The 27777-nt window shown below is 38.0% G+C and overlaps 1 protein-coding gene across 1 annotated transcript; it reads right to left on the reverse strand.

Annotated features, from left to right (window-relative positions):
* Nucleotides 1–1775: 1775 nt before the first annotated feature.
* LOC110381170 (lysosomal alpha-mannosidase) lies at nt 1776–27275 on the reverse strand. Its single transcript, XM_064042530.1, has 29 exons — nt 27154–27275; nt 26315–26417; nt 25774–25855; nt 25181–25366; nt 24448–24572; nt 24038–24118; nt 22410–22546; nt 21869–22002; nt 20610–20730; nt 20046–20153; nt 19572–19674; nt 18675–18765; nt 18162–18252; nt 17698–17815; nt 16561–16718; nt 15679–15771; nt 13314–13481; nt 12618–12769; nt 11850–11971; nt 11188–11339; nt 8283–8409; nt 7760–7887; nt 7219–7329; nt 6581–6747; nt 5832–5926; nt 4348–4821; nt 3495–3869; nt 2929–3070; nt 1776–2244 (listed from the first exon to the last, which is right to left on the reverse strand). The coding sequence occupies exons 1-29, from the start codon at nt 27244–27246 to the stop codon at nt 2094–2096; spliced, it is 4188 nt and encodes a 1395-aa protein (XP_063898600.1). The 5' UTR covers nt 27247–27275; the 3' UTR covers nt 1776–2093.
* Between the last annotated feature and the right edge of the window lie 502 nt (nt 27276–27777).

The following is a 27777-nucleotide window of genomic DNA, read 5'->3' on the forward strand; positions in this document are numbered from 1 at the left end:
TTTCAATGTCAAATGAATTTGCAATCGAGTCTCTTTCAATGAAAGAATGAATGAATGACCCGAGTTATCGTTCATTCAATTCCTAAAGAATGAATGTTTGTTTACCGAAAAAATAAATGTGCAAAATATTTTTTACGCAAAACGGCTTCTTTATTCATAATAAATGTGTACGCATCGTTAAAAATATAAAATTATATTTTAACATTGAAAAGCGAACATAATTTTTGTACGAAAAATACCGCAAAATATATCATCATGTAATAAGTAAAAAGTATACATATATATATATATATATATATATATAAATCCGATATAATTTGTGTGTTTGTGTAACTCTGTAAAATACTTAATAATTAATATATTTATGAATGAAAAAAATATATTCTTCTCTGGTCTTGGCGCGGGATTTTGGAATGTTCGAGAGAATTCCGTAATGCTTTAAGACCAAGCTCGATACTGTACATTTTAGAAGAAATATATACTTACGCTACGCTATATCCATACTGTAACTTGCTTAAGAAACTTATTGGTTAACATTGAACAAAATAATACATTGAAAAATATATGGTTTTGTGTTTTATTTCTGCAACTAGCGACCCGCTTCGGCACGGGATAAAATTGTTTCCCTACTATTAACTGTATGTTATTATACATATAAACCTTCGTCTTTAATCACTATATCTATTTTTAAAAAACCAGCATGAAAATCGGCTGCGTAGTTTTGAAGATCTAAGCGTACAAAGGGACATAGGGACAAAAACAGCGACTTTGTTTTATACTATGTAGTGATACTCTACAATAAACTTATTGGGTACGGGGCCACCTGAAAGCCAGGACCTACAGTTTATCGTGTACAGAGGGCCGGTGTAGGTCCTTAACTCCTTAAGAAATTAACTGACATCCATCCTTTCTCGTTTGCAATATTGGTATAATCATCGGCAGGGATATTGAGCCCTGACCTTACGTATCAAAGGTAATAATACTGTTAAATGAAAAAAAAAACATGATGTAATAGAGGTATATAACCAGTACATTTATTAACAAAAACATTCAAGTAAAATTAACACAAAATAAAGCATAATAAATTCATAAAAACAACTTTTACTTAAATCAAATCAAAATTTCTTAACATAATTAATTAATTAACTAGATATAGGTACCTACATAAATATAATATTTTTAACTACGAAAATACGAACTCAAATAAAAGATAAGAAATAGTTTTTTTGGGCGTGTTCCAAAATATAGTGCAGTCGAAGCCGATCAGGAACTTTCTGACAGATAATATGATACATTAATTTTGGTATGATACCATTCCTGAGATATCGCGATTCAAAGAGTCACACTACCACTACACATGATATGCACATATAAGCAACGTATATACGAGGGCTTAATAAACCCAAGCTCTCCACCAAAATTCAGCTTTCCGGGAATTTTTGTTATTTCAAATGTCTATTTTGACCGGGCTATTAAGTGTTTAGGTCGATACTTAACCGCAAAAAATGTTTCTTTGTTTATTAAAGACACAACAATTAACTAGTACAGAAATCTATCGGTAGAAAGACGACATTAAAAATGCGCGGCAGATTATTGCAGCTCGAAATATTTCGCGCGTAAGCTCTGTTTTGATAATGATAGAACAAAATAACTACCGGAGATGTCATAACGCAAAGTCTACTAAGAAAGTAGCGTCGCCAATGACAAGGAACCCGAATGCCTCGTCAGTTCTTGTAACTGATCACGCTTACCTTAAGTTGCTTGAGCTACAAGAAGGCCTGACCTTCCTTCCTTATGGCATCTCCGCTATATTTCCTTCCTCCGTGATATTGACTCTGTTAATACTAACTTAATCATCTTAAAATACTTATTTCCATAGTTATCGGCACGAATCTTGAGCGTTAACTTTCATCTGCGCAGAAGTGATTTATTAGCAAAGAACCAATCCCGAGTGACGGCTATGACGCGATGCACTGCGGGCCAATCACCGCTTTACCCACCGCCTCACTTCATACCACAAAAGGGACCCAATAAATTACTTCTGCGCAGGTGAAGGTCAGCGTTCAAAATTCGTGCCGATGATTATATCAAACTTAAGTGTTATAATTCTTTCTATTATTCTCAAACCATATGACAAAAGTTCTTATTTGGGTAGGTCTTAATGTTATGACATAATCCACGTCGTCTACCGGTTCTGATGTACCGGTGTCTGCTGCGGGCGGCTCGTCGTCTTTTGGTAAGGTTCTGCGGAAGAAATAGGGTAGAAATATATTATTTTTTTATGTCGGTAGATATGATGCGGCCAAGATAGAAAGATAGTGGTTTGCCTACGATTTTGTGACATTTTCTTCTATGAATTAATTACGCTAAAATAATGTATGTATTTCGATGAGACTCGATAGAATATCAGAATAACATAAAGGTTACTTCTTATCCATGTCCAGGAAGTAGTTCCCACAGGAAGCGCATAAAATCGTGGAAGCTAGTATGTATTTCAAAAACACTGAAGAAAGTTATGCAAGTTACACTATTAGTAACTTAAAGGGGTCTACACACCAAAGCCGCTGACCCGGCGGCACAGCCCGGCGGCTTAGTGCCGGCGGCTTCAGAATGTTCTAGTAGATGCCAAATACTCTATGAAAGCCGGCGGGCAACTGACTGAGTGTGTGGAAAGGGATGCCGTCGGCATCGGCATGCTGCCCGCCGGCTTGCCCGCGCGGGCGCAAGCCGGCGGCATGATTGTACAAAATAAGGCCGGCGGGTTGGGCCAGCGGCTTTGGTGTGTAGACGCCTTAAGATTGGCATAACTCCAGAAGACAGACGTGGAATTTCATCTCCATCTAAATACTGGAAGTAGTTTTCCCAGGAAGCGAGCTAAACCTCACGAAACAGCTAGTACAATATAAACATGCTTTAAAACACTCTTACCTCTTCCTCCTGCTATTCTCAGTTCTCCTATCACTCTCCCTCTCAATATCAATCTCTTCTTCTTCAGAATAATCTTGGAGTTCTACGCCGCTGCTGTCTTTTCGTTTCCTCAAACGGTTTGGTGATGATTTCAAAGTTACTTCTGAAAAATATAGTTATATAGACATGACGACAGGGTTAAAAAATAGTGATTCTAATTAGTCCATCCAGATTACCAAAGAATATAGGACAAGATTTTTTTTTATTTTAACAAAACTATAACTAAGATAGCATAAAAAATTGGGAGGGGGAGATTTGTTACATTACGTAACTGGGTTGAGGAGGTCAAATAGGCAGTCGCTCCTTTTAAAAAACTGGTAATGAGCTGCATCTTGTGAGACTGGAAACCGAGGCTCGGGAAATGATGACATGAAGGAGTACATAGGTACTAGAGAGTATATAGGGAGTATATAAAAAGAAGAAATAAGTGTAACAACACAAATACATTAATGCCCACAGCGGTAGATTCACGGTGATTGGGTTGAGTAGCGTTAGTTCCCAATTTATTTCTTTTAATAAAACAATACCTTTAATAATATGTCCATCATTTTCATTCAAAGTCTTATCCCTTATCCTTCTTCCATCATCCACCAGATACTCTCTATCTCCCTTATTATTATGTCTTCTTCCATCAGTGATAAAGAACGGCATATCGGCTGCCAACCCTCTACTCTTAACCCTTCTATTTTTAGCTCTAAAATACTTCCTAGTAGTAGCTTCCTCATAATCATAGTCATTCTTATCTCTCATTCTTCTAGACTTCTTCTTCTTTCTAATCTTCTGCATGTCTTCTTCTGAGCTCTTCTGGAAGGTCCTGTATTGGGCTCTTGGACGGTGTTTGTAGTACATTTCGTAGATTGACTTCGTTATGCCATCGTCTGAGTCATCTATGATAGATGGATCTGAAAATAATGGATGGGGTGTTATAAAATTGTGTTTCTGACCTTAAAATAGTTCGCGGTCTTGGTTACTGCAAGCATTCGTTCAGAGAATAAAAAATATTAGCCCATGTTTTAGTTTCGGAGGTCAGACGTTAGGCATTTCATATAGTCTGTGTTGATATGTTGTAACTCCTATTTAAAAATGTTTACATACTATTTTGTACCCATATTCTTTGAAAAATAAACGATATGAATAATGATCTTTCTTATGGTATAAAGTAAGGAATACGGGTTCCATTCCAAGTCAAGTAAGTAACAATAAAAGTAATTTTTAAGCTTTATATATTTTCTAAGAATATCTTGGACACCAATGATCGAGTGAACCTGGACAAAAGGCTGAAGAAATTTCAGGCGAAAGCTAATGAAGAAATATTAAGGAACCAGCTAAGTTTAGGATCTGAGTTGAAGAGACTGGACTATTAATAAGTATGCTTTTTACCCTCAGGACTTCTCCTCTTGAAACCCTTACCCTTCCTTCTGCGAGGCGATCTCTTCTTCAAATTAGAAGAGAAATCTTCTTCAGAAGACACTATTTCCTCAGTCTCTGCTCCCCAATCAGGTACCAATTTACTCGGCTTCATTCTGCTCAAAAAACTCATTTTTGGCGTTTTCTGAGTCGCAAAGAATTTGAAAGGCTCAGAGAATTTTGTTGTTTCATTGATTTCTGGTTTTAATGTTACTGCTGTTGTGGTATCATTAATTGGTGTTTCTGTAGTTTCGTTCATTCTTATGTCGTCTATAGAAGTATCGTTAATAGTATTCTCCATGATATTTCCTGTGACGTTGACAGATCTCTTTCGTCGGTCGTAGTCGGCGTAAATCGGCATTTTGATTTTGGATCGCGATTTGTCGGAGAAACGGGGTCGGATGTATTTTCTTCGCGTGTAATCGGGGTCTTCTTCAGAATAGTGGCCTGGAAAATAAGCATTTACATTCTTATGGCGAAATTACATGATAATGGAGCGAAAAAAATTGTTAGGTCAACTCCTCATAGGTCCAGTTGAAAACCAGCGTCAGACACTAGCTGTCTGGCATAATGCTGAACTGGATCTACATATTTGGCGCAACCTTTTGTATTTTTTAGAGCCCTGCCTCATTAGGACGCCATGGCGACGTCGCCAACGGGACAGGTCTGGCTACTTCTGGCATCCAAATGTCGCCAAGTCGAATGGCCATGGCGTCTCGACAGTCAATTGTTTACGTCGTCGCTGAAGAAATGGCACGCTGACTGGCGACCACATTGGCGACTGTGTGAGGGAGTGTGCGCTTCACCGTGTACATTATAGTGGCAACTGTGGCCACGTCGCCAAGCTGCCACAGTAGCCAGAAGCCACGTAGGCAACTGTAGTTCGTGGCCACGCCTCTAATTTGGGGACGTTGCCAAATCGTCGCCAAGTGAGTTAGGTTCCATACATTTCAATACTAACTGCTTGGATACGTAGCCGGCGACGTCGCCATTGGCGTCCCAATGAGGCAGGGCTCTTATTCTATGTGTTTGTATGTTTTGTGCTGTGTCAATAAATATTTTTTCTTTCTTATATGTACCCGGTTATGCAATAATTTAATCATTATCTTTCTATGTACGCGTCACCGCGAGTCCATAGCTAGCATGTGTTGGCGTACAGAGGTTGCAGTTTCGTGGACATTTTAGATATGTTCGAACGCAATTCGTAACTGTATGTTAAATGAAATTAAGTACAAAACTAGTTTAGAGTCTGAGAAAGGATATTGGCTATTTTTTTACCAGCTGCGGAATGTTGTTCCGTTGACCTTCCGGGGACAACAGACCAGAAAGTTAGGTACCGTTAAGTTAGTTTTGATAGTCACTTTTTGGGCGTCTTTCCCATACACATTCTGTATTCTGGACAAATAAGTAAATAGTGGTTTTATTCTTTTTTGTTATATCAAATATGTCTAGAGTACCTGATTCCTTATTTTCACCGGTTTTGATAGGTTTCTCATCACCTTCTTCCGCATCTTCAGGTAGAATTCCATCGTCAGCTCCACTGTATACATATCTGGTAATATAAATGAATATATAAGAAAATTGCCTATTTCATACCTACCTATATGTTTTACCTACTTCCCGGAAAAAATCTTCCCGGACAAAATATTAAAATATTGTCTATCCCCAAGCAAAATATTGACATCCTTGGCAGTCGTTACAGGAAGTCTGACAACCAGTCTAACCAAGGGTTATTGGGTTGTCCGGGTAACTGGGTTGATGAGGTCAGATAGGCAGTCGCTCCTTGTAAAGCACCTGGTACTTAGCTGAATCCGGTTAGACTGGAAGCCGACCCTATCATAGTTGGGAAAAGGCTCGGAGGATGATGATGATGATGACTATCCCCAAGCAGACTATGTTATTAAAGGATAGTCTAGCTTCTCATAAGTGTTTTTTTTCAATAGGTTCAGTTGTTTCGGAGCCTTCAGAGTACAATAGAACACACAAATGTTTGCTCTTCATTATATTAGTACAAAGAATTAAAAAACATAAACCAATAAATCAATAGAAGTAGATAGTAATAAACTGGACTTTGCAATATCCCACTACAGTAAAAATAACCTTAACACGTATGAATAAAGTCCAATTTCCAACATCCTCTGGTATCCGTTAAGTACAATAAAAATAACCCTTAACACGTCTACATAAAGTTCCTTTTCCAACCTACCTGGTACTCCAATCCATCTGTCTAGCATCGTCTAACCACTGGTTGGCAGCTAACGTGGTCTCCCGCACCATTTTAATGTTCATTTGTAAGAAAATCTTCTTTAATTCCACTGTTATATGTGTGGGTTTCGTATTGTAATCTTCTGGGCCATCGTTTTTGTCATTTCTGTAGCGTTCTGTGCAGATAAAAAGTAATTTATTAGTAGGCCTAAAAACAGCAATTTTTGAAAGAAACTTTTCCAAAAGATAGCTATGTGTTTTGGAGGCACATCTAACCCTCAAAAAAGGTTGCGATAAAGGTAACATTCATTCAATATGTCTTTAAATTGATATGGGGGTTACCTACATATGTATAGGAGAGAAAAGTTTACATAAGGGAGTATACGGGGGTAAGATATAAGGGAGTGTATATGGTAAGTACATAAGGGAGTTTATGAGGTTAGTACCTACATAAGGAAGTATTTAGGGAAAGCCCATAAGTGACATAGGAATAGACCAAAAAGAAGAATATAAGGGAGTAAAGGGACTAAGGAGGTATCTCCAAAGTTAAAAATATGGCACACTGCACTCTCCAACAAGAAACACGAAATACGAGGCAGCAGTCCAGCAGTGAACATTTTTTGCGTATTTACCTCTTATAGGATTTTCCAGCGTATTCTCAAGTCTGAGCAGCACCGTGCCTGCTTTCCACGGCTCTAAGGTTAGCACGTGAATGTGGCGCGGCAGACCATGTAGTTTCAGTACTGAAAACTTTTATTAAGAGGAATAAGTTACATTCAGAACGACCACCCTTCAGCGCAGTAGTGGCGCAACAAATTCCCCAACAAAATCATGTCTGTCTGTAGATTTAAATAACCTTTCAACAACGTTTTCTTAAAATATGTACCCAAATAATGTTTCTAATTCTAAGCGGTTTTATCACGACTTTGCTTTATGAATTTGAATTCAATTGGAATCGAAAATCAATGGAAATCTCTGGCAGTCGTTACAGGTAGTCAGATGCCAGTAAGTTAGACAACCAATCTGAATCTGACGGGGAATTGGGCTGATCTGATAAAATAAGCCGTCGCTCCATGTGTATTTATTTATAATCCACTTCAAATTATGATTTCTCCTCCAGCAATAAACCCTAATCCAGGCTATTTATTTCACAGACAAGATCCAATAAAAAACTACTTACTCTTTTATTCCTGACGTTCTGCCACTTCCTCCTGTTGACCTTCTCACCAGACGTGAGGAACAGCCACGGCTCGTACTGCCATTTCCTGGAGAACAGTGACATTCGCTCCGAGAAGGTTTGGTCGTCCACTGTAAATGGTAGGAAAACCAAATAAAATAAATTATTTGACTTTGAGAGTATTTATAGTTGCATCTATTTTTGAGGATTTATCAGAGTTCCGAGGATACTATGCCCTATATCTGGATTAGCCGATAGATAATATAGACGTATCTATTAGTATATTCATAAGAATTTTCAAAATCTATTCAGTAGACGTAGAGATAACCCATATGTTCTTCTGATGTATCCAGCTATTTAACTGCTAAGTTTGCACAGGATTCATGCAGTAGTTTTGCGTGGACACTCATACATGACAGATTCTTACTAACGCCTTAATAATACCTATTAGTGGAATTTGTAGAATAGATGAGGTCCATAGTCTTCTCACCAGTAATATGAATTTGCATCATATAACTCTACTTACCCTCTTGCCTATAATTGCCGAATAGTATCCTATGCTTGCCTTTGACGACCAGGCCTACGCCATAAGCTTCTTCGTTTAACGTCTCCTCGAGCCCGAAGCCGTCATCGGTCAGTAACCTTCTATGAACCTGAACAAAAAGATTTGATATAGACCTAGTTTAATTGGTGGGTAACATATTTATTTTATTCAATAGGTTTTATTTTTAGCAGTCGTTACACGAACAGGCCCGCCGTAAGCGGGCGTGCAGCGCGTGCACCGCACGCGGGCGGCACGTCCTAGGGGGCGGCAAATCGAGCGACCTATCACGTAATATTAAAAAAATACAATATCTTTTTACCAATTATTTGATTTCAATATTTCCGAACACAGCAATAGCGCTAAGAATATAACTTACACTGCCGGTTTCAGTTACATCTGTTGATCATTTTCAAAATTAAAAATTATTAAAAAAGATTTAAGATCAACCATTAGCGTAGTGTGGGGGAGAGAGCAAATGCCCTGGGCGGCACTATTTAGGGGGCGGCAAAATAAACCCATACGGCAAAATTAAACCATAATTACGTAATAAAAATATTTTTACTAAAAATAGATGACTAGATTAGCAATAAAATTTCAGAAAAAGCCGCCCTCGCTTTGGTCGTCCCCTATTAATTTTGACGGGTTCATCCTTTGCATCCCCAAAAAAATTCGCGCTCGCTGCACTCGCGCCTCCATGTCAGATATCGCAGTCAGTAGCGATTTTAGGGTAGGGCGCGGTTGGGCTACGGCCCAGGGCGCCGGATATAAGGGGCGCCGCAGGCGCCCCCAACCTATCCTTGATCAGATGTTCCTCCTATTTTTGTTTTAAATTTCATCAAAGATTGCAACTTACAAGAACTGTACCCAAATGAATGGATAGCATCAGGGCCATCTTAACCAATGGTGCAGCGTGCGCGAATAACCCGGGCGCCGCGGGCTCAGGGGCGCCGAAGCGAATTTGTGTTTAATTCCGCGTTCAATTTGAGAAATTCTCGATGAAACACTACTTTTATGTCCCAAAACTCAAAAATTTTCGCGCTCGCTACGATCGCGGTTTCTTCACTTCACAGTCGCTTTTTATTATATATGTTTAGGACTTTTAGTGATCCAAAACTCAAACATTTTCGGGCTTGCTTCACTTTACAGTTGTTTTTATTTTTCAATAATTTTTTAGCTACCCTAGCAAAAAGGGAGCGTCGTTTTTAAGTTCTTTTATTAATAAGAAAGTAACTTCTAGTTTCCATATGAACTTTCTTATTTACGGTACTACTTTAAGTCCCAAAATTTTAATACATAGGCGCCATCATCAACAAAGAGTTATGTACGTTTGGGCAAAATTTTAAGTAATTTTGGTTTGAGTTCTAAAATATAACAAAAATTTCGCGCTCGCTTCGCTCGCGCAATCAGGAGACGTGTTCCAGTGTTTTTGCATTCATCAACCAGCAATAACTTATGTACGATTGGGCTACATTTTACGTAATTTTTGCTTCGACTTCATCATCCTCCGAGCCTTTTCCCAAACTTATGTTGGGGTCGGCTTCCAGGCTAACCTTCTTTTTCTGTCTAATCAGTCTAATCTTTTTGTTTCGACTTGTTAACTATAAAAAAAATATTCGCGCTCGCTTCGCTCGCGCAATCGGTAACTACATGCGTCTCTGTTTTTCGTATGGGTTTGAATTGCAGTTGGAGGGCGCCGTAGAAATCTCGCCTAGGGCGCTGGTAGAGTAAAAACCGGCACTGATCGCAATTTATCTTTGTTTAATTGTTGAGGCATTCAATTCTGAAAAATCATTTTTCGCTCACGTCCGTTATAGCTTTTTGTTCACTTTGGCTTTTTATTATATGTTTACTTCATGAAAACTCTAAGGAAAAAATCGCGCTCGCTTCGCTCGCGGCTTCATGTACATTTGCACTTCATTTCTGTGCATATCTTACTTTTTGACTTTGCTTTGTTAATTTACAGTGGTTTTTATTTGTTTTGTGTCCTTAGACTAAAAAAACATATGAAATATGCCTCATGCGTTGACTTTTTTAACGGGAAACCCACCAAAAACCATTGATAACATATTTTACTGAAATTAAACATTGCTATAGATATTTACGTTCGTTAGTTTAAGTTACCCATAATCTGTTCTAAGCACTTTGATATACAATATGTAGGTACCTACCCATTAATCACAATCTTTCAATACATGGGGGCCACTTGGGTAATGATTGCACTGCATTGATGCCCTAAGCAATTGCTTAGTCTGCTAATGGGCTAATCCAGGACTTCTTAGGTTACTCTAAGACTTAGAGCATTTCAAGTAAATAAAAAGTTACCTACGTGTAATATATGTTATGTACCTATTGCAATATTTATCAGATATATATTAATATATCTGATATATATTAATCAGAGCGGTGCATGTACATATTTTTTTCTGTTGGAAAAGTAAGATGGATATGAATGGGCGGGGGGGTCCGGACCCCTGGACCCCTATATATTTTTGACAAAACCCAGTATAATATGTAGTCGTAGGGCGGCATAATCGGTTTTGCACGCGGGCGAACAAACAGCTAGCGGCGGGCCTGTACACGAAGTCAACTATGTTGTAATGAGCAAACTTAGTGTCCAGGCTTACGATAAAAGGAACAAGATGCTTATTCAAGAGTGTCTATGCAGTTTCTCTGCGGTTCTTCTCTATTAGACCGATTCCTTAGGACTGTACAACTAGCTTAACTTTTCGTAAGAACCTGGTCTGCTATTAATATGTTTTTTAATTTAACCAAATTGAAAGTATTTATGAAACATCACAGTACTTGTACGGTTCTAAGAAGTTGGTCTCATGGGGAAGAGCTCCACGGGCACTCTTTTTAAGAAGTTAATATTTTCATGAGGACATACCATAAGCTCCATCTCGCCATCATTATAAGAAGTCCCTCCTTGAGTTCTGTCCACCAGCACACACATCTCGATACTGGTGTTCATCGAGTGAATACATATGCGAGAAGTCACGGGATAGTAGCAAGCGGCTACTGGCTTCTTTTGCTGTTGACCTTGGGAGGAAAGAAGGTGGTTAGTTTGTTGACTTTGAAAATAAATGGAAGGGTCCTGTAAATTACGGGCTTCTATCAGCGGTTTTACATGTGTTCCGTGGGAACTATTTCGTGCAGCTGACCAAAAAGAAGCTTAAAACTCTTTTTCATCGATTTTGATTTATCGAGAAATATATGAATTTCTTTTTTTTTTCAAAACACTCCACAAGTTACTGAGATTAGGACGTTCAAACAAACTAGCTAGCAAGCTCTTGAGGGTCATAATTCTATTAATAGGTAAAATATAAGTTTGTTTGTGAGGGTGCTTGTCAGGCTTTCACGTGAAAATTACATAGATTTTGATGAAGCTTACCTACAGCGATATAAAAATTTTACAGAAGAAAGAAGTACTTGTATACCAGAATAACATATAGGGTACTTTTTATCCATGTACGGCAAGTAGTACCTTCAGGACATGTAAGAAAAACAACAAGTGGAAGCAACCATTAGTACAGATTTATGTTGACTTACTAGCAGTCTCATTCCAGCAAGTCCTCCTCATCATCTGCCGCGAGTTGGAGTCGGTGAAGAACTCTCCATTACTGCTGATGTTCGTGGATAGCATGCTCACCACCTCCTTGCCCAGGTCCGTGCTGGAGAACAAGTATATAGGTTAAGATACTTAAGAATAGGTGGAAAACCATGTTCTGCATAACTCTTCGTATAACTCATAACTCTTACCCAATCTGTATTGGTTTAATTAACATCATGAGTGACCATCATAATAAAAAGTTTATTCAAATCGACAAACCGATTTAACCCTCATCCGGGAATCAAACCAAAATCCTGTGACTACTAGACCAATGAGCTATATTATATACGTCTATCTTTACCACTCAACCAATAGGTATTCGTCTATTGGCCTACTTATGCTGTTCAAACTCCTAACCACACTACAGCTTGATGGTTTGAGTGATCCATTTACCAAAGTACTGGTATTCTGTATCCTCACATACGTTGAATTTTGCCACTCATCCAATAGGTATACGTTCAACGACCTACCCAAGGTAGAACTCCTCAAAAATGTACAGTTGGCTCATATTTGTGATACCGTTACCCAGGTACTGTTATCCTGCATCCTCACATGCGTCGAATTTCACCACTCACCCAATAGGAATAGGTCCAACAACCCACTCGAGTTAGAACTCCTCAATACGGTACAGCTGGATGATATTACTGATCTAGTTACCATAACGCTGGTATTCTGCATGCTCACATACTTCATACTTTACCACTCACCCAATAGGAATAGGTCCAACAACCCACTCGAGCTCCACGAACTCTTCACCACGGTATAACCTGATGATCTGCGTGATCCAGTCGCTGAACCGCTGCCTGATCTCCTTCACCAACGACCCTCGGATGGTGTTGTAGGTTACTTTGTCTGTCACCTGGAACATGAGGTCCATTTTGGATAGGTATGGGAACTTGAGGAAACCAAATAGTAAATCCTTAGATTTGTTGTCGTCGTCTTCACAGAATAAAAACGTTCACTGCTGGACTGCTAGCTCTCACAAGCTGGACAATTATCATACTCACCGCGCTGGGCATAGGTATGTACCTATTGGTGAGCGCAGTGTTCGATATTTTTAAGGTTCAGAGATGCTACTGCTCATCCTAAATGTAATTGCTTTTAAATTTTAAATTTCCTGTCATCCAGGAATAGATTTGGATTTAAGGACGTTATTATATAAATATCCTTTTTTGTAAAAAAATTGAAAAATGGGAAATCATAAAATAATCCATGCCATTGTGCCTTCAGCGGGAGGTGACTACAGTCATTTACTGACTTATGATGACTGACTAAAATCTTTAATCCTTCTCAGAGGCCTTTGTCAGAGTAGCTCTTTCGAACAATCCCTCAGCCTCGAATTTTGATAGCCTACGATTTAAGAATTCCATGCTACTAGTCACAAAAATTCCAAGGTCACTCACCGGTGTAGGTCTCTGCCGATCAGGTCGGAAGCTGTAGGCGCCGGACTGCAGAGTCTGCTGACCTTGAGCATAGTAGTAGAAGTTCTGCGATATATCCACCCTGACTCCGTCCACATGCTGTATGGATTCCAGGAGACCGGTTGTTTTTTCTACTGTCACTTTCAGGTACTGGAATGTAAAGGAGAATTTAAAATAGAAAAAGAATAGATGAAGAATGTAGGTACATAGAAAAGGTGTGAGATAAATAAGAGTTAGAGAGGTAAGAGTTTTTTATGGTATTGAAATCTTCTACCACCGGATTTTGCCGCAGAATTAGAACATGCGGTTTGGCTCGGTTTGGTGTACATAAAGATTCTGATTAAACATACATAACATAAGATAAACTTAATGAATGAAAAGAAGAAAACAGTAATTAAAATGGGAACAAATATAATGACCACCATAAAATGCTTTGATACCCTTAGTTTTGTAACCAGAAATATCTACTGAACACCAGAAAAATTGTAATAGTACCAGCTATTTTAGTCACGACTTCACTTTAAATTGTATTCGACCACCAAATTTAGTAAATGATCACCAACTCTTGACGACCAAATTAATGTATTATTTTTGCCTAAATAAGTCATTGTGATTGCCATAAAATGTAGGCTTATTACCAAATAAAGTATTATGATGCCATATTAAGTTATGTGTCCGGCTTGCAATGCATGCGTGAGTGTCAGTATGACGAGTGACAGGGGAAAATGGAAGAAAATGACATATTGCGCCGACCCCAAGTAAAATTGGGAACAGGGCAGGAGAAAGAAGAAGAAGAATGTGTTTCTCAATACACTCCCTCGAAAACACACTCTTATCGCACTGTTTATGCAGAGGCATGCAATAGACAATTTTCCACCCTAGTGCAGGAAAAGGGTCCCCATAATGTTATTACATTTATTGTATCAGGCCGAACTGATTTTTTTGGAGTCAGTTTACTTAAACAGGATAGCAAGATGTAAAAACTTTGATTATCATTTTATATTAAAACGCTGGTATAATTTTGATGATCATTTACTACTTTTGGTGATCATTTACTACTTTTGGGATAACAATGATTTATTTGGACTCATTTTGCTTAAATAGGATAGCAGAATTTAAAAACTTTGGTTGTAATCTTTCTTTAAAATGGTGGTTTAATTTTGGTGATCATTTACTATTTTTGGCTTACGCATAACTTATTTTGGAGTAATTTCACTTAAATAGGATAGCAAAGTGTTAAAACTTTGGTTGTAGTTTTACATTAAAATGCGAGTTTCATTTTGGTGATCATTTACTATTTTTGTCTGCTATTTGTTACTATATCTGGTGATCAGTTAAACATAAGCCAATTATAATTAGGTAAGTAAAAATTAAAAAAACTCATACGAATTGCTTTTAGCGGGAATCGCGCCCAAAACATATGTAAAACATGCGATAGACATGTAGACATACATTATTAGATACACCAATTTTTACATTTGAGATCTTAGAACTATTTACAGTAAGTAACATAATGTGTTTGTTCTCAAAAAAATTGCTTTCAGACAGAAGAAACATACAATTATTTTTCTGTTATTGTTTTCTCTGACTAACTGATTTATTGACACGCACGTAGATGTAAGAACCATTAATTTCTTTAATTACAGGTTGTTTCAGATTACACATTACCTGAACGCACTTCCTTCATTTGTTTTGACATACGTAGATTTACGGTCATTGAATATACGTCAGAAAATAGTAATTAATATTGTTTTAGAGGACTGTAGATGGTGTTTTTTTCCTGTTTTTAAAATACTACACATTTATTCAATAAACTTTATTTTTTTATACTTACCTGATTTTGGAAAATACCTACTTTATTTCGCTGATGTTCGTAACCCTAGTTGGCTGTCAGATTTTGTAGTAGAGTGTAGATATTTCGTGAATCCAATAAAAGTTTTTAGTCGTTTTGACTACCATTTACCTCAAAATCTACTTATATAGGTATATAAAAGAAAGTCGTATTAGTTACTCCACTTATAACTAAAGAATGGCTGAACCGATTTAGCTGAAAACTGGCAGGGAGGTAGTTTAGAGCCAGGAGAAGGACATAGGATAGTTTTTATTACAAAAAATAAAAATAAAAAATACCATTTATTCCGGACATAGAGCGCCATCTATTGTTCAAACCGAAAATCTGCCGGATGCCACTATTCCACGCGAACGAAGTCGCGGGCAAAAGCTAGTATTCTATAAGGAGACTTTATAAACTCTCTTTATTACATTACTGGGTACCACTGGGTACCCATTACATGTTAAGTACTACGTAGTCTTAGTAAGTAGTACAACTATAAATAAAATAACTTACCTCATTAGATATGAAAGGAATTATTTCTTGTTCAGCTTCAGCTTTCCCTGGAGGATTGGATTTTGAAAATTTCTTCGCGAACTCGTTTTCTTCCTATAACAATCATAAATATACTAAAATATGTATATGTCGGCGTCAGGATCCGACATCGTTAAATAAAACAAAGGGGTTCTCACACAATCACTTGGTTTATTCCAATTAACACAGTATTAGTCACTACAATTATTATTTATCACGAATTTGTGGGAGGTGTGCACTCGGCAACGGTCGGCGAACGAATGACCCGAGTCGTGCGCGCGCGCCGCTTTATATAAGGTCCACCGTTGACAGATCGACGGTTGACACATCGACGGTTGACACATCGACGGTGGCGCCGTCATATATTCTATATGTATATGTATGTATACTAAAATATATACATTCTTTATAATTTATATGTATGCATAGTGAAATATTGGGCCTCCAAAATTTAAGTTGCCATCGACTCGCCAAGAAGAAGAAGAATTTATCTGTCATTTTACAGGTGCGTGAGTGTTCCATTTTTTCTATCCATCAGCATCAAATAAACTAAGCCTTCTTTATAAAACACTTCATCTATAGGTAAGTAGAAAACACACAAAAATCTGTCAAGTTTTCGCGTTTAACAGCAAGAGATAGACAGAAGAGACAGGAGGACTTTATTTTATGAACATTATAAGGACTAGCTGTTTCCATCGCGCTATGAGAGTGAAGGAATAGTGAGTGCACTTGTGTCCAAGCAAATGTGCCTGCACTGTAATATGTCCTGCGCAGCTGACTGATCTCCTTACATGAGAACAGCCACCGTAGCCGACAATCGGCTAGGACATAAATATTAGTAACGATGTAAATTCTATATCTCACCAGTTGATCTCGAACGGGTGCAATATAATATGCAGTGAAACCCAGAGGCGGTATGTTCTCGGCTTCGAAGCACAACTCCTGGATGGCTGTAGAGGATCTTCCAGGAAGGTTGATGATGGCTGCTGGGAGGGGCACTAGCTGGTATTCCACTTCCTCATCTGATGGTGGAAGAAAGCATCATAAAATTCTAATCAATCAATCATTTTTAGTTGTTAAACATGGATGGAATAAGATTTGTATTTGTGTATTGTATATTTATGTATGTGTCGGCGTCAGGATCCGACATCGTTAAATAAAACAAAGGGGTTCTCACACTATCACTTGGTTTATTCCAATTAACACAATATTAGTCACTACAATTAATATTAACGAAATAAATTATCACGAATTCGTGGGAGGTGTGCACTCGGCAACGGTCGGCGAACGAATGACCCGAGTCGTGTGCGCGCCGCTTTATATAAGGTCCACCGATGACAGATCGACGGTTGACACATCGACGGTGGCGCCGTCATATGTATTGGTTTATCTGCATCAGGCTTATTATGGTCCATACGAAACATTATACCCTAATTTGATAACATCATTATCTGTTTTGTTTTTTCCAACTCTTTTTTTTCTGACTACCCTTAACAACTGCCAAAGATGTTCGAATGACAATCAGGACCCACCAATTTGACATGCCTTATGAAATACTGTGAAACTCGTCATGACATAGATGATCGCCAATTCCCGGCCCGAACTATCGGGATATTATCGGTAGTCACTCTTTGTGGTACTCAGCTGCATCTGGTTAGACTGGAAGCCGACCCCAACATGGTTAGGAAAAGGCTAGGCAGTTGATGATGGATACCTTTTACTTATTTACTAAATAATTTTGTAAACTGTCCAACGGCAGACTTAACACCTCAGTTATTTTCTACCAGTCAACCTTTCATCATCCTCCGAGCCTTTTTCCCAACTTTGTTGTGGTCGGCTTCCAGTCTAACCGGATTCAGCTGAGTACCAGTGCTTTACAAGAAGCGACTGCCTATCTGACCTCTTCAACCCAGTTACCCGGGCAATCCTTGACCTCCAGTCAACCTTTGGGTGTATATTTTAGTGTATGTGTAGTATACTAGTGCTAGGTGGTGGTATTACCATTAAAATCCCTGATGGTGTAATGCAGAGCTATGGCAGGCAGTCGCACGTGGTGATAAGTCTTCACGCTTAGAGGGTTGTATACTAGCAGTAACATGGATTCTTGGTTCTCTGTGAACTGGAAACGAAGGTCATATAGGTCATCGTTACAAAGAGACTTTTTTGAAGAACTAACAGGTAAAACGAGAATCTACCAAGGCGCCTGGTTGACGCTTCTCGTGACCAAAAGGCTGGATATTACCTCGGACAAAGGATCAGCATGGCGATGCAACGAGGTAATGCTGCCAGTCTCTTGGGCACGCTCCTAGTCGACAGCGATGGGGACGAATTTTTTATCATTTGTAGTTATGGTTTTTAATTTTTAAAGTAAATATTTGTAAATGGGATTTTGTGTAAATATCTAAATGTAAATGATGAACATAATCTTTTGAATCTATAACCTTTCTAATTAAGTGAAATCTTACCCTGCATTGACTCATGTTGAGTTGATGGCATATCACAAACTGCTGGTTATTCTTGGTGCGTCGACTTCCTCCCCAAGTAGGAGTCAGGTAACTGTGAAAAGAATAAGTTAAACTCTCATCATCATCATTATCTACCTAGACATTTTCCAACTATGTTAAAATTGGATTATAAGAGCTCCCAAAAATGTGGGTCATTTTCTTGGCATTTTTATAAAGGTAAATTCCAGATTTTTTCAGTTTCAATGTGTAAAATCGTCATCATCCTCTTGTCCTTATTCCAAATTTTAAGTGGGTATAATACCTTACCTATTTGTATGTATTTCAAAGGATATTTTACACCAATGGCTGATAAAAATGTGAAGGAAAACATCTCGAGGAAACCTGGACTATATAGTCTGAAATCAGCAACTCGCATTGTGCAAGCGTGGTGATTAATGCTCAATCCTTCTCCGTGTGAGAGGAGGCCGCAGCCCAGCTGTGGGACGACATAAAGGCTGTAACATAATACCTTACCTGAGTAAATTGGACACCTTTTTAGTACACGCATCAATGGCTTCGCTCAAGATTCGTACAAAATCGGATGTGACGTGTTGTTGACTCGTCCCTTTTAAGAATAATAAAACAAAATGCCTATTTAAGTATCTAATATATCACAAATTACATCATACATATTAATAAATAATAGTTTAAAAAAAAAACTAAAAAACACGCTTTTTATAGAAAACCGAACTAAAAAATAGAAAATAAATTTTAATGAATTTAAATTGAGAAAATAGTGTTAAAAATTTCAATGAATATAAATTAATAATAGTGTGAATAAAAAAAAATATTTTATTTCAAAAAAAGCGTGGGGTGCTTTTTAAGATATTCTCGAAATGATAATCACTCTACTCATATCTGTCAATAAAATATTTATAACTATTGACACGATGCACCCCACGCTTTTTTTTTAAATAAAATATTTGTTTTTATTCACACTATTATTAATTTATATTCATTGAAATTTTTAACACTATTTTCTTAATTTAAATTCATTAAAATTTATTTTCTATTTTTTAGTTCGGTTTTCTATAAAAAGCGTGTTTTTTAGTTTTTTTTAAACTATTATAAAATCTGGCCGTTTAAAGTGGGTCAAAATTGCGCCCAAAGAAGTCGGTTACAAACAAACATACAAACCTACAAACATACAGGTGAAGCTAATAAAAAGCGTGTAAAAATTAAATCTAATCTATCTAATCTATCTATCTGTCACTGTTGGGAAGGGAAGAAGATCCCTCGGTACGAGAGACATAAAACAGCCAGTAATTTATATAGACCGAATGTGAAAATTTAATCTCTATTAGATATGTTAGCGAAGTCCGCAGCTAGTTAACTTTAAATAGTAATTGCTATGTAGTAATTGTTAGATACCTGTAATAGCATCATGATGAAGTACCAGGCTCACAGCGTGCCTCAGGAGATGCAGCTCATAGGAATCTCCGAGACGAGCTATTACTGTCATCTGTTTCACTACCTAGAAATATAAGTTTTAGTTTGTCTGTCGTGGGTTTGGTTGTTTAATAAGCCATAGTGTGATAACTTTTCAAGAAAAAATCTTGGGATTCGATTATCTTGAAAATGGTTAACTTTTCCCCAGTGTATCCCATGGTCAAATTTCTCCGTATTGACCTATACTATCAACTCATAAAAGGATGCGCACTACTTACAAGTAACCCTGTATAATATGAATTATATAATATTTGTGAATTTTCTGATGCGTTTTGGTGTTCGTACGGGTGATGCCAAGCATGTACGCACATTGACAGTAAACAATTTAACACTACTTATACAAGAGAAAGCTTTGTTAAAGTCATCTGTTCAGTCTGCTATTTATTTTTTGCTTACTTGTAGAAACACATGAGCTCTTCTCGCGAAATACTTCAGACTCGGTCTAGATGTGTAATACCCAGTCCAGTACGTTAGAGAGTCACTGCCATAGGGTAGTTGGTCTCCCTGCAAAATATTACAAATTATATCATCTGCCTAGCTTTTTCCCAACTATGTTGCGGTCGGCTTCCAGTCTAACTGGATGCAGCTGAGTGCCAGTGTGCCACATAGAGCCACTGCCTATCAGACTTCTTCACAACCTATATACCATGGCAACCCAATATTCCTTGGGAAGACTGGTGTCTGACTTACTGGCTTCTAAGTACTTACTTATCCGTAACGACTGCCAAAGATATTAAATGAGAGCCGGGGTATAACTTGCCTTCCGAAACACAGTCATCGGAGTCCAAGATATACTTAGAAAGTACTTACATGCAAACTTAGAAAAGTTACATTGGTACTTGCCTGACCTGGAATCGAACCCACGCACTGATACTTGAGAGGTTGATTCTTTATCGACTAGGCCAAGTGGTAGATGATTAGGTATAGCAATTTATTCTTTAGAAAGTTTCCAATTATTACCTTTTCAGTGTAAACAGCTTTATCCCTCCTTCCATACAGATAAATAGCTTTGAGATAACAAGATGGCGTCGAGTAGAAAATGTTGATATCTGACAAGTTCGCTGGATGTGTGTTCACGTGGCTAAAAAAAAGCATAAATTATTTAAAAATCCTTTTCCTCATAAAATGAGCTGTTTTCATAAATGAGAGTTTTCACCAAATTTATTTGACAAAATATTTGCATGCGTAGGCGCAAGTCCACAAATAGTATGTGTTCGCGTGTTTCGCGGGTATTTTAGAATTTTTCTTAGGCACTTTGTTACTGATTACCAGACTTGCAATGATGATGATCATTGCAATCTATTCTAGTGTATAAAAGCTGAAAAGTTTGTTTGTTTGCTTTAACGCGTTGATCACGTAACTACTCGTCCGATTTGTGTTAGATAGCCCATTTATCAAAAAGCCCAGGTGTTACTTTATATCCGAGTATGCAAAGTAGTCCATTAGGACGTGGGTGAAAGCTAGTTTAACACAATAGGTCGGTTATAACGGTTTTATCCTGGTTCGCGTAGTAGTTCCCACGGAACTGCGAGAAACAGCTCGTTAAGAATAAATAGTGATTCCACTATTGGGGAGATACACTCTTATCGAGTAACAGAGGCTATATTTTATCCCGGTACAGGTAGTAATTCTCAAGGAACCGCCTGAAACCGCTAGTTGGGTATAAGTAGAAGCTGTTAAATTACTTGATAAGTTTGTCCATGTTCATGAACCAGTTGGCGGCGCTCTGGTAGGTGAAGTCTCCCCCCATGGTGACCATGATGTTGTCGTGGTCGTAGTATTTAGCTTGTCTCTCTATCTGGGTAACACAGCCTATCAGGGTACGGGAAGAAGTACCCCCAAGGCTAAGAAGCTACTGAACCGATTTGAACAATTATTTCAGTGTTGGAAAGCTAGACTATCGCCGAATATCATGTTGAAGATGATGATGCCCTCTTAAATAGCGATTCTCATATAAGGAGATCAACCAACCGCGCAGGACATGTTATAGTGCACGAGCATTTGCTTGGACACAGGCGCACCCGGAGAGAGAAAACAATGACATAGGCTGTAGTTCACCTGGTCATGGAAAGAAGTTCCCATGGGACGCGGGTGAAACCACAAGAAACAGATAGTTTGGTAGTATAAAAGCTGATAACTTACTTGATAACGAAGTGTAAGAAGAAGATAAAGTCACAAGACGGGATAAACGCTAAGAAGAAGAAGAAGAAGAGATTTACTTGATAAGTTTATCCATGTTCATGAACCAATTGGCGGCGCTCTGGTAGGTGAAGTCTCCTCCCATGGTCACCATGATGTTGTCGTGGTCGTAGTACTTCGCCTGTCTCTCTATCTGGGATATGAAGTCGTTTACCTGGGAATGAAGAAGTTTTATTGAGGAGAGAATTTGTAGAGCTATTGATTGAAATTAAATTAAATAAAGGTAAATCCATAGAATTAAATAAATGCTTTTCAAGAGCTTTACACCACGCGTCTTGGACTTATGTAAAGTCTGAAAATCTCCAATCCGCCTTGATTGTGAGAAGCCGATTATCAGCTGCTCTCACATAATATGATTAGCCAACTGCGCAGGACATAAATAGTACACGCACATTTGCTTGGACTCAAGTGCACACACTATTCCTTCACTCTCATAGCGCGATGGGACAACAACCTGACACGACTGAAGAGATCAGGCGCAGGACAGCAGGAGCGCTGTGCGACTACTGCCTACATAGACCAATGTGGCAGTTAGACAAAATAGGCAATATGTGAACTTACTCGTCTATCAGCATTGTAGACCTTATTGTCAGGATCGTCAATAATAGGCTCGTCGTTGCAGAGGAAATCGAAACAGAAACCGTCGGGGGCGTTGTACAGGTTGAACAGTGTGTTTGTCATTATGTCTGACATTTTGCCTGGAAGGTGAAGAGTATTTAGACTTACACTTTAGATTCCTTTGTAGTAGCTTCATAGTAAGGATTTCTTAGTGTCCAAGTGACAGTAGAACACGGCAACATTTGTGTGCCTTCAATTAAATTGTAAACCTACTAGATATTAAGCATTTTGTAAGGATTTGCATCGATAAAGCATTTATTTATTTATTCCGTGCTAACTATTTATTTTTAACCCCCGACGCAAAAACGACGGGGTGTTATAAGTTTGACGTGTCTGTGTGTGTGTGTGTGTGTGTGTGTGTGTGTGTATGTGGCATCGTAGCTCCCAAACGGATGATCCGATTGTAATGCGGTTTTTTTTGTTTAATAGGTATGTCAGTCGGGAGTGTTCTTAGCTATGTTTGGTGGAAATCGGTTCAGGTCTTCAAGGTCATCAGCTCGTTTGCTAGATGTGATAGGAATGTTACACGCTCAGTTTACTTGCAAGTATATGGGGGATCTGAAATTTGAAACACTAATATCTTTTGGAACCACTGAGCTGGTCTGCTGTTAGGGCACGAAGGTAGGAGACGTAACCCTGAACTGCCTTTTAGTAAACCCATCGAGTTTGGGCTCGTTGAATTTGTCTTGACGAGTTCTCTTCATGTTTCTGATTGACGAGAACCTGATGTTGGAAATGGGATGTGGCGGATGAAATCATGGAATGCCGGAATGAAACGGATAAACCGATTTATATTTTTGCTGAACATCTAGAATGTCCAAAAGTTAATCTTTATTGTTTCTCAATCTGTGCAATTCTCTCAGAGCCAGTATGTCATGAGGATTGTTAAACAGCTTCCTTTGGCCTAGATCGCATATAGCAACCCCATCTTAAGATAAAATAAATTAAATGAAAGAAGGAAAAATTAAGAAGCTCCTTTAAAAAGCATGAAATAAAATTAAATTATAAATTTAAAAAAACCCCCGACCCAAAAAAAGTACGCAATAATTATGACAAAAGGTTAAAAACGCTAAACCCTATAAAAAGCAGAAAATAACTTTTAACACTACGTAAACTAAATTTTGACCTGTCGGGGGACCGCTTTTTACCTTCATAAATACTTACATAAATCAAATGATACCTACCTAATTACAACATTAGTTTTAAAAAAAAAACACGTATCTAAAGTAATGAATTAGAGCGGTCCCCCGACAGGTCAAAATTTAGTTTACGTAGTGTTAAAAGTTATTTTCTGCTTTTTATTGCATCTGCACTAAGCACATACCATGGCATACACATTAGTGATGCTTCTATTAGGTTTCTCGCGTGATATGGATCCCACCTTCAATTTTATTTATAGGTGTGGGTAGAAAGAAATCTTTAAAATTCGTTACAAATAATTTCATACCACTTTCTACTTTTTGGGTAATTTAAAAAGTTTCAAGTACGTGAAATAGCAATGCTTCAATGCTCTGATCGCGATATTTGAGACGAGGGTTGCTACTTGTTATGTACTTGCTTGTAGAACTTACCTAAAACATCGGACCCTCTCCACATGAACTCCATTCTATCTTCCTCTATCATAGACTCTCGTTCTTTGTGGTCTACTCGACCTGAAAGCACATTACAAGATATTTTCTGTGCATTTTTTTCTAAATTAGTCGCTTTCCTAAAAAAAAAATACATATAGACTATAGATAAGATACTAGAGATATTACTTACCTTACCTATGTTTTAAGTATGAATATGAATGGATAGGGGTAAGAGAAACAGGGATAGGTGAATTAAGGCAAAAAATTATATTTAATGCCTAAAAATTGCATAAGAAAGGAGTGGATGCTAGTATGACGTCTGTCAGAGAGTAATGGCAGCGTAAAACAATAGCACCGACTACTAATGCCTTAGGAACAGGGTAGGAAGATGAAGAAGAAGACTGACTTACCAATAAAAAGACCATCGTATCCCATCTGAGCGAGCAAAGAGACCTGTTCTCTTGTGTGGCCGTATGTGTCTATTTGCCATGCTGCCTTTGGCTTTCCGCAGGGTCCAAGAGTATCGTTAAGTTTCCTGAAAATAAGTTCACTTTAGTTCATTTCGCTATGAATATTTTCAAGGCATGAATTTTAAGGGAGAGTAATAACTGGAAGTCATTCATCGCAAAAATACCTACTTATTAATCTGTGGCAGAAGTAGCTACAAAAACTTTTGAAAATAAAAGGACAATAAACTATAACGATAACCAAACCATAAATATCCAGCCAACCAGCAATTTGACATCTGGTTATGGTAAGGTATCGGCGATACATAACCTTGCCGATGTGATACGGGAGCAGGGTATACCGATGACTTATCGACTTACTTTTATATTTTAATAAACTTAAAATTGAGAGAAGATTCAGTAGTCAAAATGATTGTTAATTAGGTACCTACCTGACACACTAAAGACGAAAGACCCTGCCTCCTGTAATACAGTTATCTAACTAGTACAGGCTTTACAGGTGATCTTTTCCACTCACTAAGTCATGTACTACATATTTGTATTTGGCGGTTTTTGTTGTGGAAAAAATATTGTACCGTGTGTCTTGGATGAATAAAGTTTAGTCGATCATACGTCGGTTAATAAAATAACTCCTCAAAAGGAACTACAACAAAGTCTTTCTCTAAGAAACCCTCACCTCAACCCCCAAGTATACTGATCAATAATATGCAGATAATCCGGGGTAGCTTCATCATTATGCACCCATCCTCCACCAGCGAACTCCACGCGACCTTCCTGTACCAGTGATCTGAATGTAGCCCTTGTGGTGGGGCGCTGTTCCTTCCACCAGCGCCAGAAGTACGCCGTCTCGGAGAAGGTGAACCTTGGAGAAGAGAGCATGTTGTTATTCTGATGTAGGCTGAAATTGTTTTTTTTTTTTATCTAGGACTAAAAAGGGGACTAAATATTGAAGCACACGCTATATGTGGATATCTAAGGCCTATGTTCAGCAGTGGACATCCTATGGCTGAGATGATGATGATGACGTTATATAACGATTTATTCATATTATTCGGTTCGGTTTGGTCTATTTATATTATTCTGTTCTCAATTTTTCATCGTCGAATACATTTGTAAAATAAGAAGAAGGCTTATGAGGGCGAAGCCAGTGATTCCTCATCAAAGGAAATTTTCCGTTCTACTCTATTTTCTCTCCTCCTGATTTTGTTCTGCATGGTTTAACTCCTCGAGCTACTTATAATTGTATTCTTTGCTTAAAAATGTACTTACTTGCGTCTCTTGTCATGCAACAACTCGGAGAGTACGGAATGGTAGATCAGTTGTACGTTTGCCGTGCTAACTGACGTCTTAGCTGTGATGTGAACAAAGAAGACGATGTGAGTTTAATCTTGTTCCAGTTTCAGTGTTTCGAAAAGCAAATTAATTGGTGGGTCTCGGCAGTCATTGGATCATCTTTGCGGGTCAGCCAGTCTTTACAAGAGGCATCGAATTGCTAGATTGAAGAGATCATATTATTATAGACAGTAGCACTATGTGGCATACGTAAGCCAATCCCATAATTGGGAAAAGGCCTATCCTTTTCAGATGCTTAATTCAAATATAGTGTCTAGCTGACAGCATAACCACGTTAAATGACAGTATTTAACTTAAATGCTTGAAGTGGCAACAAGCCCTAACAAGAACTAATAACCTTCTTCCTGGGAACTCGGTTAGAAACAAAGGTACTAAGTAGTTGTACTATGTGTTCTATATTTTTCTTCTTGTCTGCGTTCTGTATACATTAACTATTAAATAAATAAATAAAGATTACTTCCATAGTAGTACTCGTCGAAGGTCTTCACCCAGCCGGCGTCCATGTGTGAGTGAGGGATCAGATGCACATTCAGCGCGCCATCTCGCGTTTGTGGGCATTGCTGGAGAAACGTTTGTATATATTAGTGTAGTCGTGGTGGCCAAGTTAAAGTACCAGGTTATTAAGTTAGAGTGTGTGGGGTTTTGATTTCAGGTAAGGGATGGGAGGTAAGTCGTGGTGGCTCTTTTGGTAAGAGCACCAGTCGGGAGAGGGGTTTCAATTCCAGGTAGGTATGGGAGGGAAGGAAGCAATTTATATTTTCTTGAGACTCTGTCTTAGAGTGAAATAGTTGCAAAAGTATTTTTGAATCTGAATCATATTGTGTTTCTAGGAAAATAATGTCGCAAAGCAGATCCTATTTCTTCCTTCTGAAAGAAAATTCGCACACTTAGGTGCGCCCGCACCTAAGTGTGCGAATTACTACTACTACTCACGCTAAGACGTCGTCTATTACATAATGTATTTTCTAAATGTATCTTGGACAACAATGACTTGATTAAGGTGAAGGATAACATCTTGTGAAACTCTGAACTTCACAATCCGAAATACCAATCCGCCTTAACGCCTATTCCTTGTCTGTATAAGAAGAGGTCATTAGGACATTAAAACCACTGACATCCAGACTCCGAGCTGTTTTGTGAAAGTTTCTGAAGCCCACAAAGCTATTTCGGTCCGACCCCGGAATCGAACCCGGGACAGTACCTATATACCCACCTAAACCATAGATAACTTAATAGTCTACACATATTGTAAAAAGGCTACAAATAGACTAAGGTTCTATTTTAAAAAGTACATACCTTATAACCACATTCAATTTTACTCTTCACCGACGAAATAATTTTCAGTTCCAACAAAACTATTATGAACACATAATGAATTAAACAAAACATTATTTTAACAAAACAAAACTTATTTTCAAAATCTAATTCTACATTTAAAAAATTTAACAAATATTATTTATTTTAAAATCATTTTTTAGTATTTTTTTTCGAAAAAGTTGGATTATTTTTGAAAGAGTTGTATTTTTTGCTCTGCTTTTTTTGAAAAAGTTGGTTGTAGGTTAAAATGGTGGTGTTTCTAAGGTAAGTGGAAGTTAACTGTGGTTATGAGGGAAAGTACTTGCATCTGTTGAAATTAGACGCCTGTTTATAGTAAGGGTTTGTTCACACTTGGCCGATTTATTGAACTCTGGTTGTTTCTCGTACTTTCACCCGTGAACCGCGAGAACTACTGCCCTTACAAGGAAGAAATGTAGCCTTTGGTATCTGGGGATAGTGTAATTTACTAAAAGTGAAAGGATTTTTCAAATCTTCTTTGGTAACGGAGCCTTTACTGTAACTGGCTAACAAACTAAATTAAACATATAAAATAAATACCTATGGCATATAATAATGTCTATGATGAATTTCGGAAAAACTGAG

The sequence above is a fragment of the Helicoverpa armigera genome, chromosome 29 (genome assembly GCF_030705265.1).
Source record: "Helicoverpa armigera isolate CAAS_96S chromosome 29, ASM3070526v1, whole genome shotgun sequence".
In the NCBI taxonomy this organism is placed as follows: Eukaryota; Metazoa; Arthropoda; class Insecta; order Lepidoptera; family Noctuidae; genus Helicoverpa; species Helicoverpa armigera.

Excerpts from the sequence above, each read along its gene's own strand:
- LOC110381170 (XM_064042530.1), bottom strand. The coding sequence starts at position 27,246 with ATGTTTTGTTTAATTCATTATGTGTTCATAATAGTTTTGTTGGAACTG. Across the intron at positions 22,003-22,409 it reads TCTACAATGCTGATAGACGA|GTAAACGACTTCATATCCCA; the intron begins GTAAGTTCACAT and ends CTTCATTCCCAG. Across the intron at positions 11,340-11,849 it reads TTGCTGGAATGAGACTGCTA|GTCAACAGCAAAAGAAGCCA; the intron begins GTAAGTCAACAT and ends TTTCCTCCCAAG.